The 13,746-nt window shown below is 45.1% G+C and overlaps 1 protein-coding gene across 1 annotated transcript; it reads left to right on the forward strand.

Moving 5' to 3' along the window:
- Positions 1 to 4,773: 4,773 nt before the first annotated feature.
- Positions 4,774 to 11,454, forward strand: MAT2A (methionine adenosyltransferase 2A). Its single transcript, XM_069583131.1, has 9 exons — positions 4,774 to 5,059; positions 7,164 to 7,241; positions 7,333 to 7,455; positions 7,721 to 7,833; positions 7,922 to 8,065; positions 8,247 to 8,465; positions 8,696 to 8,878; positions 9,035 to 9,168; positions 9,837 to 11,454. The coding sequence occupies exons 1-9, from the start codon at positions 4,969 to 4,971 to the stop codon at positions 9,937 to 9,939; spliced, it is 1,188 nt and encodes a 395-aa protein (XP_069439232.1). The 5' UTR covers positions 4,774 to 4,968; the 3' UTR covers positions 9,940 to 11,454.
- Positions 11,455 to 13,746: the final 2,292 nt, after the last annotated feature.

Genomic DNA, 13,746 nt, shown 5'->3' on the forward strand with positions numbered 1-13,746 from the left:
ATCAGGTTGCCAAAGTACTGGAGTTTCAGCTTCAACATCAGTCCTACCAATGAACACCCAAGACTGATCTCCTTTAGGGTGGACTGGTTGGATCTCCTTGCAGTCCAAGGGACTCTCAAGAGTCTTCTCCAACACCACAGTCTAAAAGCATCGATTCTTTGGTGGTCTCACATCCTTTATAGTCCAACTTTCACATCCATACATAACCACTGGAAAAACCATAGCCTTGACTAGATGGACCTTTGTTGACAAAGTTAATCACCTCAGGGAGTGTGAAATATCTATCCTTTGGCATGTAACAAAGAGGATGAATTCAGAGCTCAGATCCAGGCTCAAGTCCACTACCTGGGTGAATTACATGTCAGTTTTTTCATGAAGAGAAATAGCATCTACCTCATTGGAATTGTAAGGCACAGAATTGGAATTCCTCATCAGAATTGTAAGGCATAGAAAAGATGCTAGAACAGTGCTTGTCACAATAAATTATACATGCTGTCATCGTTAGAGTATTGTCCCCATCAGTGTTTTCTCCATTGTACCCTATGCATTCTTCCATCTCACTACTTAATAGGATTGTCAAAAGATTTGATTATCAGAAGAGAAAAACAGAGAAACAAAAACAGGTTATGAGAAGCCTCACACTGAGGGGAGTCACATAGTATTGGACTGGCCAAAAAAGTTCATTTGGGTTTCTCTGTAAGATGTTACAGCAAAACCTGAATGAACTTTTTTGGCCAACCCAATATTTGTTTCAGAATCCGTTAGAGTTTCCCAGGTGGCGAAGCGGTAAAGAATCTGCCAGCCAATACAGGAGACGCAAGAGACTCGTGTTTGATCCCTGGGTCAGGAAGATCCCCTGGAGTAGGAAACAGCAACCCACTTCAGTATTCTTGCCTGGAAAGTCCCATGGACAGAGGAGGCTGGCGGGCTGCAGTCCATGGAGTCTCAAAGAATTTGATGCAACTGAGCACATGAGCAGAGCAGAGTTAGTTTGCTTCTGAGGCCATGTCTGAATTTTGGTCCTAAAGAACTGGCACCATTTTGGAGATAGCTGGCCTAGATTTCCTTCTTCTTTGCCTGTTATCACATAGAAGGTAGTCTGGAGCTCTCTTCTCAACATCGCACCTTCGCTACTGCTTCTTGATACACACAGTGTCATCTCCCTTTCTTTTCCTGCCAAATCAACAGCTTCTTGCACTGCAAATACTTTCTCTTCTTTACTGGTACTCGCTCCTTCACTGGCAGATGTATAAGACCTGGAGTCATTATATCTGCTGTCTAGGTTGTCCACCCACTGGTTTTGCCTCTTTCATGGACCTCCTGCTACATTAATGTTCTTGAGGTTGAGATCTGGAGCCTTTAGGTGATTAAATTTTTCTATGTGCTTTATATTTCGCATTCAACAAATCTCATTCACGTTGAATATAAAATAAATCAGTAACTCCTCCTAGTTTATTTTAGCCTTGGAACACTAACGTATGCATGCATACATGCATGCTCAGTGGCGTCCAACTCTTTGGGACACCATAGACTGTAGCCTGCCAGGCTCCTCTGTCCATGGGATTTCCCAGGCAAGAATACTGGAGTGGGTTGCCATTTTCTCCACCACAGCATTGACCCAACCTAGGGATTGAACCCATGTCTCCTGCAGTTCCTGCACTGCAGCCAGAGTCTTCACCACTGAGCCGCCCAGGAAGTCCACTAATGTATAGAATCAGAAATTTCACTCCTCTCGGAACAGGATGGCAATGAGCTGCCCTGTCAGTAAAGAGCTTTCAGTGTTATTAATTACAATTCTGGTGACTAAAAGAAAGCAGCAGCTCTTTTCATTGATTTTACATGATCCCTGGGTTTTTTATTTCCCCATCTCTTTGTGCCATTCCTTATATTTATCCTTTCATCTCTTTCTCTTTCTCCCTCTCTCTCCTTCTCCTCACATATACATTCTTAAACACTTTCTGTAAGTCAGACTATTAGTGATAAAGCCTGAGCAAAACCGACCACCTTCTTGTTGTCATGGGGCTTACAAATCTAACTAGGAGTTTAGACATTCATCAAATAATCCCCAACTCTGTAATTTCAAAGAGCACTGAGTGCCATGTAGGAAAACACAGGACCCTGTGAGAAATCTGTGTAGGTGAACATTTCATCCAGAAAGAGGCAGCTGAAGGCTATATCCAGGAAACAGCAGCTGAGCTGAGATGGGAATGATGGGGAACAATCAGCCAGACATCTCCCCTCATATAGAACTCTGGGTGGGCAGAGACCAGGACTGTCATAGCACCAATCCTGGGTCCGCTGGAGAGAAATGCTCATAAATATTTGTGGGAAGAAAGGACCGTGTGAAAAATATAAAACAGTGAAAATGTGCTCTGCTTTGTTCAGAGCGTAATCAATTAAGAAATTTAACTGTTAACAGTTCAAAGAAATTCAAAGCAGGAGACAGAGAGGAGAAAGTGGCACAAATGAGGTTAAAGAAATAGCAGCTAAATCACACTGAGGCCTCTGAAGGGTAGGTAGGGATTTGGGTCTTTATCCTCACACAGTTGGAAGCCACTGAAGGGTTTTTTTTTTTTTTTTTTTTTTTACTGCTGTGCTAAAGACTTTACTTGCATGATTTTGTTTAATCCTTAATGCAATTCTATGATAGTACAATTATAATCCCAATTTTACACAGTATAGAGTATACTCTATACTCTAGAGTATACTCTATACTCTAGAGTATAGAGAAGGTAAGTTGTTTGCTCAACACTGTTAATAAGTGGCAGAGGCATGACTCCAAAACCCCTACTCCTGACCATTAAAGTACAGATGCTAAGAACAAGAATGAGGAGGTAAGCAAGTATGAACAGCTGATTCTAATCTCCTTGGAAGGAATAGTTTCACTGTGGAGTTGGTAGCACAGGGGTATATAAAGGCTTAATGGCCTAATCACTGAATTTAATCCCCTTGTTCTGACTCCATATTAATCAGACAACTTTCTAATTATATTTTGGATTCCCCTATAGATTCTTCTGTTGGAAGATCATGCACGGACTGGCCTACACAGGCTACTTGTTTCTGTTGGAAATTTTATTACACATTGTAAGCTAACTGGAATTCTGCTTTAAAAAAACAAAAAGGTGAAATACTCTAAAACAAACAATAAATTATGAAAGTCTTAGTTTATTTTTCCACGAAGTTAGTCTGAAAAATATAAACCAATAAAACAGCATATATATTGCCTCTTTTGTGATTTAGCCTTTTCTTGTTTCCTGCTCTGAGGGAACATGGATGTGGTCACAAAGTCTAAAGATGGGCCCTTTTTTTCTTTGTCAGAATCCCTAGTGCTTCCATTGTTTCCCAAACAGCAACCCCCTCTCCCCCCCCCACCCCCGCCCCCCGCCGCAACCTTGCCTCTCGCAAACCGAAGAGGATTGTTTTCCGAATTTCCCTAATTCTCTGAGCTGTAAGCAGCTGGAGCTGCTGCAAGGGGTCTTATTCATCTCCCAAGGGTAACGAGCATTCTATCCTAGAAGCAAGTGGTTTCCTAATAACATCATTAAACCCAACGTTCACGCGCTCGGGGCCACCGCAACAGCAGCAGCCACCCCCCCACCTCCTATCCTCGGCCCTCTCCCGGCCCTGCACCGTGTCCGCCGCCCCAAGGGCGGGAGGAAGTGACACGGGCCCACCCGCCACTTGTGGGTCTTTCCAAACGGGAGCCATGAAGCTGGTCCCCGACTCCCTGCCCCTCGCTGGCTCAAGTTTGGTTTTGTTCTTTTTTCTTTCCCTAGAATTCCTTTAATGGGCAAAATTGGCACAAACGCAGGTGGACATTATATAAAGTGAAAGCTTCAGGAAACAGACCATTCGTTTCACCTTGATCTGCTGAATCACATACAAGGGCGAAATAGACTCCCTCCGCCCCCACCCCCCTCCCCCACACACCGATATTCAACAGTCTCTTGCACAGAAAACTGAAACGACCCTCTAAACATCGACTCTTTTTGTCCCCTCCAAGACATTAAAGTCAGCAAGTGCAAGGTCAGCCTCGTGAGCAGCCTTTCTCGGAGGACAGGCTGGAGCCCAAGAGGCCGAGCGCAGCCTCTGCCATAGGGTCTGCAAAGGGTAAGGCCTCTCTCCGAAGCTCTAGCGCGGGGGGCAGCAGTCGTTGAAATTGATGCCAGAACTCTCGTTATTCCGTTTTTCGGCCATTTTCATCACAGAACCATTAACTAAGACATTGCTAGCAACTGGACGGCCCCCCGCAGGACCGCCAGCCCCCGGCAGCGCGCAGGGAGAGGAGGCACAAGGCCGCGCGAAGGCTCGTACGCTGACCGGCCAAGATGGCCACTTTCACGTGGCTGTGGGCCACCGGGCTCCCCGTCACCCGGGCATCCCCAGGCAGGGCAGCCGGAAAGACCCTCGGGGAGCGCCAGAGGACAAAACCCCAGTCGATTCCCTAGGCCACCGCTGGGGGACGCGACCTTGCGGCCAGACAGCCGGGCCAACGGTCGGGAGGGAGGTGCCATGTCACAGCACAGGGGAGCAGGCCTATAAAGCCCTGGTCTGTCTTCCTTCCCCGTGGTTCACGGAAGGGTACGGTGACCCTGTATTCTTGTCTTTCCCCTCACTCCTTGTTATTAGTGCTTAAGATGGCGAATATTCGCAGGAGGGGCGCGTTACCCCCGCTCCCTCCCCCTGCCAGGGACAGTGGTTCGGCCCGAGCTCCTCTCTGCGCACCGCCCCTTCCCTCTTCCCGCGTCCCCGCGCGAGAGGCGCATTGGCGCCGGGCGCCGAGGGGCGGGGCTCGGCTCGGGCGCGCGCGGACCCCGTCTATAAATACTGGGCCGCGCCGCCCTCCGCCTCGTTTGCTCCGCGCCGCCCGCCTGAGCTAAGTAGACCGCCGTCTTCTGCTCGCGCACTTCGCAGTCGCCTTGCCGCTCCCTTTTCTCCTCTACTCCACTTTCACTTACCACCACCACAATGAACGGGCAACTCAACGGCTTCCACGACGCGTTCATCGAGGAGGGCACGTTCCTCTTTACCTCCGAGTCCGTGGGGGAAGGCCACCCAGGTGAGGTGACGGGCCTTGGAGCAAAGCGAGGAGCGGGGCGCGGGATCGGGCCTGGCTGGTAGGACCCGCTAGCTGCGGTGTCCACGCCAGTGACCCTCTCCCGGCTGGTGGTGGGAAGAGCGGCGGCCGGGTGCCTTCCTCGTGGCGCCGCCGGTGCCGAGCGCGTGGCCGCCCCTCCCTCCCCCGCTTCTCTTCCCCTCTTCCCATTCGGCCGCGCGCCCCGGCATGCGGAAGATTCCAGAAAACGAGAAGGGTGGGGGCCGTGGCCGCTCGTGCTCCTGCCGAGGAGGGCACTATTTCCTCCTCTCCGCTCTGCGCGCCGAGCCACCTCGAGTGGGCGACCCGCCCCGCGTGCTCGCGTCCGGCCCGCGGGAGCGCGCGCCCCGCATTGCAGCCGCAACCACGTGTCTGCCGCATGTGGCTTCTGGGCGAGGGAGCCGGCAGGTTTGCAGAGCGCGGCCTGGGCCTCGGGGCGTCCGCGCTCCCCATTAATTCCTTGGCTACGGTGAAGTATAAGACATGCCCTTAGCCGTTATATGGTCTGGCGTCAAGGTGACAGCCTCCAACTAAATATAGCGCTTGTCCGAGGAGCCCTGCCTTATTTGGATCGCGCGTGAAAAGGACAGGAAGCATGAATTGAGTGCGAGGCGCCATTGCGATGGGGCTGACCGTTAAACAGGGTTTTACTACACACATCCTACGGGCTTTGTCCAGCCGTCCGCCATTACGGGGATCAATTTACACGCGAAGGAGTGAAGCAATACCAACGAACTTTCGGTCGCAGCCTCAAAACCTCGTATGGTGAAGATCACTATTTACTAGTTTGATCCAGACCTTTCTTAGGATGACCACAATGACAGACGTCGTCTGATGGCTTAAGGAGCCATTTCTCTCCAGAAAGCCTATTGTGCCGATGGTGAAACACCACGAGCAACCTAGTGGTCTACTGAGGCCCTAGTGAGTGACAGATGTGTGGTGGTTTTGTATTCTCCAGTGTTGGGAACATGCCGCAGGCGTTTGGAAATGTTTAGATTGTTTTGGCCTATGGCAGGAGTGCGGTACATGTTTTGCTTACGATTTTTTTGGATGGTTAAAATTTAGGAAAGTAACATTTAGGGAGCTGTATAGATGAGGGGAATATCAAGGGTTCAGAATACATTTGGGTATTTTCCAGCCTGTTCAGCTCTTGATCCTGGATTACTCAACAAAGAATCAAATTGATGCCGATAATCAAATTGTTATCCCCTTTGTTCGTGAAATGTCCTTGCTTTCATCATTTAACTCTTTAAGTGACGTTTTCTCTCACTTCCCTAATTGGTGTTCCTTAGAGGATCATGGAGAAATTGATAAACAGACCACACTTTGCGTTAAATTTATAATGAGGATTTTAAACTTGGGGGATAAAATGTAAGTATTGTTGTCTTTGAAAATTAATACAGTAAAGGTGAATGTTCCTTGTTTTGCTTTTGGTTGGAAGAAAGCCACTTTTTCTTTCTACTTTCATTTGAATCTCCCTTATGTGGCTGTTCTATATAACAATGAAAATTGGTTTAGCCTGGGAACGTTAGTCTTTAAAAATGTTTGAAATAGTGGAAAGATGGGACTGATGTCCTTGTAAAAAGGTGTAAAGTGCATATATCACAATGAGCTTAAATGTGTTAAACATGCTAGGTGTTCTGCTAGCTTACCTGAATTGGTGATCTTGTACAGCTACATTAAAAAACCAAGGTGTCAGTTTGGAAACATGTATCACTGTATCCAGCATTCTTCAGGAAAATGGTTTCTGCAGAAGGAATGCTTTACTTAGATGGCAGTTAGCTATGCTGTTGAAAATGGTTAAATTGGTAAATTTTTATGTTCTATAGGTTTTGCCACAATTTGTAGGGAGTGGGGTGCTGTGCCAAGCAGCATGTGAGATAGAGCCCTTGCCCCCTCTTGTGGAATAGTGGGAGTCCTAACCCCTGCATGGAGGGAATCCCTGCCACAATTTTAGAAGAAAGCATTCACAAAGATCTTAACAGCTGTAGTTATAGGGAGGGATGCATGACATACTTAAATTAGTAGTAAATTAAAGAAATTGAGCCAGAAATTTTTTTCCCCCCAGATAAGATCTGTGACCAGATCAGTGATGCTGTCCTTGATGCCCACCTTCAGCAGGACCCTGATGCCAAAGTGGCTTGTGGTAGGTTCAGAACACTTCTCACCTGTTGAAAAGATAGCATGAAAGTTAACTTTATAAAGTGATATTTGAGTGTGAACATTTCTTTTATTAGAAACTGTTGCTAAGACTGGAATGATCCTTCTTGCTGGGGAAATTACATCCAGAGCTGCTGTTGACTACCAGAAAGTGGTTCGTGAAACCATTAAACACATTGGATATGACGATTCTTCCAAAGGTATGTTTTAATGAGTTGACTTTCTAAACTCATTTTCCCAGATATTTCCTTCAGTCCTCTTTAGCTTTGTTTTCTAGAGTGTTCCCGGGGATATTTAATTCCACCTGTATACTTTTACTGTCCTTTTGTTCTGGCCCTATGCTTTTCTCTGAAAGTACTACATTTACGTATATTTTTATTTCTTTAGCAGCATTTAGAATTCCAGATAATTATAAATTTTAAAATATTGCTACGGCTCTTAAAAAACACATTTTTTTGTTTATAGGGTTTGACTACAAGACTTGTAATGTGCTAGTGGCCTTGGAGCAACAGTCACCAGATATTGCTCAAGGTGTTCATCTTGACCGAAACGAGGAAGACATTGGTGCAGGAGACCAGGTATCTTGGTAGATAATCTGTTTGCATCTCTTCATCTAACAAATTTTGAAGCTTGGATTGATTGCATTGGTGACTTTTCCTTTTATAGGGTTTGATGTTTGGTTATGCCACTGATGAAACTGAGGAATGTATGCCTTTAACCATTGTCTTAGCACACAAGCTCAATGCCAAACTGGCTGAACTACGCCGGAATGGCACTTTGCCTTGGTTACGCCCAGATTCTAAAACTCAAGTAAGTGATGAACATCAGAAACCTACACCCATTACACTGGCACAGGACATCAGTAAGGTTGTTCTCTTAAAGCTAAGAGAAGAATAGCATTTATTTTCTGTACTGTACTGTAGGGTAGGGTAGGGAACCAAGAACAAAGCTACTGTTTAGTAGACTGATGTTCTGATGTTTGGCTTTCAAGGTGACTGTGCAGTATATGCAGGATCGAGGTGCTGTGCTTCCCATCAGAGTCCACACAATTGTTATATCTGTTCAGCATGATGAAGAAGTTTGTCTTGATGAGATGAGAGATGCCCTAAAGGAGAAAGTCATCAAAGCTGTTGTACCTGCAAAGTACCTTGATGAGGACACAATCTATCATCTGCAGCCAAGTGGCAGATTTGTTATTGGTGGGCCTCAGGTAAGGCCTTACAATTTCAGTTTAATTTGCCCTTTTTTTTTTTTAAATCTGTCATGGTTACTTGGAAAAACCTGGCCACTTTCCACCTTTTTCCTAGGTTTTTTGAAGCCTTCGTGTGAATCTTCTGCGGATGTTTGCCAAGTGATACTGAATAAGCATTAACAGGCGGGCCTGATCTAGAACCACTGGAAAGGATTGGGCATAAAGTAACTGAAATTCTGTAATTTCAGGGTGATGCTGGTTTGACTGGCCGGAAAATCATTGTGGACACTTACGGTGGTTGGGGAGCTCATGGAGGAGGTGCCTTTTCAGGAAAGGATTATACCAAGGTGGACCGTTCAGCTGCTTATGCTGCTCGTTGGGTGGCAAAATCCCTTGTTAAAGGAGGTCTGTGCAGAAGGGTTCTTGTTCAGGTATATACTTTTCTATTACTGGATTCACTAAAAGGTGTGTAAGTGGGAGGATGTTTAGCAGTTAACTACTTATCTTTTTTTAATACCAGTCTGTTACAGTGTGTGTCTTTTGCTCACTGACTCTTAATGATATTTATGATATTTAAATTCTTCTAGGTCTCTTATGCTATTGGAGTATCTCATCCATTGTCTATCTCCATTTTCCATTATGGCACCTCTCAGAAGAGTGAGAGAGAGCTATTAGAGATTGTGAAGAAGAATTTTGACCTCCGCCCTGGGGTCATTGTCAGGTAAAGATGGTAAAGCCTATTGCTAGTGAAAAACATTGAGGGTGTGGGTGTGTATATAAACTTGATACATTCAAATCACAGAAGGTGAACGTGTGAAGGAAGACTCAAGTGGGGAAACATCTTAATTCCTAGAATGTGTTGATATCATCTTAGAAAATTGCCTTCAGTAGAGGCTTAATTAGGAAGAATCTAAAATTCTAGTGCTCCATGGCATAGACTAACCACCCTAGAAAGGTTCTCCACATTTGATACAGACTTGTGTTCCTGTTACCTGAGGGATGTTTACTTAAAAGAATTTTTAGTACAGATAAATGGGATGTACATGGCTGTTGTAAAGAAAATAACCATGGTAGGGTGTGGGCATGGGACCTTGGTAAGTATTCCATGACTTTAGATGAGCTTTTGACACTTGAAATTTCTCCAAATAATGACAAGTTTTCATATTTGTTGAGCCAGGGACGGAAAAACGAGAACTATAGTTACTGATAAGGACTGTGCAAGGAGTTTTGGACACCAGGGAAGTAACACTTTTGCCACAAACTTCTTTTCCTAGCATACCCCAGAGAACTGAACTCATTTGCCAGAAGTCTTGAAAATGAGTCTTGCTGATTGTTTTGCTTTACTTTAATTGAATGCTACATATTAAGTTACGGACTTGTATATTCCAGGGATCTGGATCTGAAGAAGCCAATTTATCAGAGGACTGCAGCCTATGGCCACTTTGGTAGGGACAGCTTCCCATGGGAAGTGCCCAAAAAGCTTAAATATTGAAAGTGTTAGCCTTTTTTCCCCAGACTTGTTGGCGTAGGCTACAGAGAAGCCTTCAAGCTCTGCGGGAAAGGGCCCTTCTTCCTAAATTTTCCTGTCCTCTTTCAGCTCCTGATCAGTTGCAGTCACTCTATAATAGTCAATGACATGAATTTAGCTTGTGTGGGGGACTGTAAGTTGGGCTTGCTATTCTGTCCCTAGGTGTTTTGTTCACCATTATAATGAATTTAGTGAGCATAGGTGATCCGTGTAACTGCCTAGAAACAAATCAACAGCATTGTAGTAAATAATGCTTTGAAATTGAACCTTTGTGCCCTATCACCCAATCTTCTAAAATCCTAATTGCATTGACTTTCCCACCAAATGCTGAAAATGTCCTTGTAATGTGCACGTAAAGTACTTGTAGTTCCATTATAGCTTCTTGTCTGGCAATGCCACAGCCCTGTCAGCATGAATTTGTAATGTCTTGAGCTCTTTATGAATGTGAAGCCTTCCCCTTATCCTCCCTATAACTTGATCCACTTCTAATTATGTAGCTCTTTGTCAGGGAGTGTTCCCTATCCAAATCATCCTTGCATGTAACGCAAGTTCCAGTTGGAGCTCTAGCCTGACATAAGAAAAAAAAGGCAGTTACCATTAAACCATCTCCCTGGTGCTTATGCTCTTAATCGCCATCTCTTAAACAGCACCAAATCAGAATCTCTCCACTTTCAGCTGTCTTTTGGAGGACGTACGTAATAAGGTTTTTATTTAGTAAACCAATCCTATGCATGGTTTCAGCACTAGCCAAACCACCAATTCCTAGCTCTAGAAAAACAGGCACTTGGCACCCTTGTGATGTCATACAGAGAAGTCACAGGGCAGTACCTGAGGGTCTGTAGGTTGCACACTTTGGTACCAGATAACTTTTTTTTTTTCTTTATAAGAAAGACTGAGTACTCCACACTGCACAAGAACTCCTCCCAGGGTTTTAACTTTGTTTTATTTTCAAAACCAGGTCCAATGAGCTTTCTGGACAGCTGGTGTAGCTACAGAGAAACCAGCTTCCTTCAGAGAGCAGTGCTTTTGGCGGGGAGGAGGAAATCCCTTCATACTTGAACATTTTCTAATTGCTTATTTATTGTATTCTGGGGTATGGCGTAAGTACAGAGAAGCCATCACCTCAGATGGCAGCTTTTAAAAGATTTTTTTTTCCTCAACACCATGATTCCTTTAACATGTTTCCAGCATTCCCAGGTAGGCCAAGGTGTCCTACAGAAAAACCTTGGGTTAGACCTACAGGGGTTCTGGCTGGTGTTAACAGAAGGGAGGGCAGAGCTGGTGCAGCTGGCCATGGAGAAAGCTGACTTGGCTGGTGTGGTACAGAGAAGCCAGCTTGTTTACATGCTTATTCCATGACTGCTTGCCCTAAGCAGAAAGTGCCTTTCAGGATCTATTTTCGGAGGTTTATTACGTATGTCTGGTTCTCAATTCCAACAGTTTAATGAAGATCTAAATAAAATGCTAGGTTCTACCTTACCTGTGTGCATTATTATTTGTATCCTGGTGGTATGTGGGATGGTTTCCCAGCCAGGGATTGAATGTGGACCTCTGCAGTGAAAGCACTGAATCTTGGCCACCAGGGAACTCCTCCCTCCATTATTCTTAAGTGTTTCAGTATGAGTATGAATTAAACATACTTTAACCCTGAGTAATTGTAATCCCACCCATGGTTTAGGGAAATCACTTCAACCTTAACTACAGGCCTCTAAAAGGTTCTTCTTAGTGTCAGGGATAACAGTTTATGAAAGTTGAAGGTTTGTCCAGCACTCCCTTTTTTGGCCAACACAGTGGGCAAAATTCACGTCTTATTACAACAGCCGTTTCTGCACTATCAGCAGTGCTTTCGAGGCATAAAAACCACTAAAATGAGTCTTGTGAGGAGAGTGTTTTAAATTTTAAACCAATTTTCATCATTTTGAAAATGTGAAAATAATGCCTTAAATTCCCCTTTTGTATAAATGGGTTAAAGGCTACAAGTTATGTATTACAGTTTGAAAAGTAGTGAGGGAACAGAATCCATCATACAATGGATAAAGTTTACACAAAACCACAATGAGGATGTGTATTCTGAATTAATGGCAGTTATCAACCAGCTCTTGAACCATCCTTTCTTGAACTACATAGCCCATGTTTACACCAGCAAATATGAAATCAAATGGTTGAAATGCTTTACTCTTGCAAATGAGGCCCAAGCAATACTTGTTTATATCTGTTTGCTTGGAGAGTTAAAAGTTTAGAAACCGGTTTGGGAGGAAAGGCAAGGTTAAATCTTACGGGAGTGTGAACTCTCCACCTGCTGTGAAACTTGAGAACTTCAACTTTTCATGACATTGAAAAGCTCCAGAATACCAAAAAGCTTTTAGATGGCCAAGACACTTGGTATCTCAGTTCAGTTGCTCAGTCATGTCCAACTGCGACCCCAGGGATGCACGCCAGGCATCCCTGTCCATCACCAACTCCAAGTCCATCAAGTCAGTGATTCCATCCAGCCATCTCATCCTCTGTTGTCCCCTTCTGCCTCCAATCCCTTCTGGCATCAGAGTCTTCCAGTGAGTCAACTCTTTGCATGAGGTGGCTGAAGTATTGGGAGTTTCAGCTTTAGCATCATTCCTTCTAAAGAACACCCAGGATTTATCCCTTGTAGAATGGACTGGTTGGATCTCCTTGCAGTCCACGGGACTCTCAAGAGTTTTCAACACCACAGTTCAAAAGCATCAATTCTTCGGTGCTCAGCTTTCTTCACGGTCCAACTCTCACATCAATGCATGACTACTGGAAAAACGGCCTTGACTAGATGGACCTTTGTTGGCAAAGTAGTGTCTCTGCTTTTGAATATGCTATCTAGGTGGGTCATAACTTTCCTTCCAAGGAGTAAGCGTCTTAATTTCATGGCTGCAATCACCATCTGCAGTGAACCATGGTCAAATAATGACTGAGGATGAAGCATCTGTAGGCTGGTGGAACAGCACCAGAGAAATAACGGCCTTGAGGTTTGGTTCAGCATTTACTAGGATGACACCTATTGTCAAGGAGCTTGCAGATGAGAGTGACAAAGGTGGCTTGTCCTCTGCCTAGACCCGGGGTATAGGTTGGGGATTAACAAGCTCAGGGAGGCCAGTAGGTGCAAAGGCAGGAAATGGTTACAGCTTGAGAATCAAAAGCATAAAGTACTAATGAAAGGGAATGTGAAACGTCGTGTTTAAGTTGAAAATCATACTTTACTAGTTTCAAGGGGGATGATGCTGCTGCTGCTGCTAAGTTACTTCAGTCGTGTCTGACTCTGCGCGTCCTCATAGATGGCAGCCCACCAGGCTCCCCCGTCCCTGGGATTCTCCAGGCGAGAACACTGGAGTGGGATGCCATTTCCTTTTCCAGTGCATGAAAGGGAAAAGAAGGGGAAGTCGCTCAGTCGTGTCTTGACTCTTCGCGACCCCATGGACTGCAGCTTACCAGGCACCTCCACCCATGGGATTTTCCAGGCAAGAGTACTGGAGTGGGGTGCCATTGCCTTCTCCAGGGATGACACTGGTCAGGGACAAAAGACCTAAATGCTGGCCTATGGTAGGAAGCAAAGCCTTCTGGCTAAACATTGATTACTAGGGTCTGAATACTGAAACCTGGAGAACCCAGATTTCCTCCAGTGAACAGCTTTTCTTAACAGTATTGGTACCCACAGCATTGTCACTTGGAAAATGAGACAGGTGGTACACTAACAGTTGGGGGAAAGTAACATCCTTGCCTGTAACAAGAAAAATACTTCTGTAAGAG

The sequence above is a fragment of the Ovis canadensis genome, chromosome 3, assembly GCF_042477335.2.
Source record: "Ovis canadensis isolate MfBH-ARS-UI-01 breed Bighorn chromosome 3, ARS-UI_OviCan_v2, whole genome shotgun sequence".
In the NCBI taxonomy this organism is placed as follows: domain Eukaryota; kingdom Metazoa; phylum Chordata; class Mammalia; order Artiodactyla; family Bovidae; genus Ovis; species Ovis canadensis.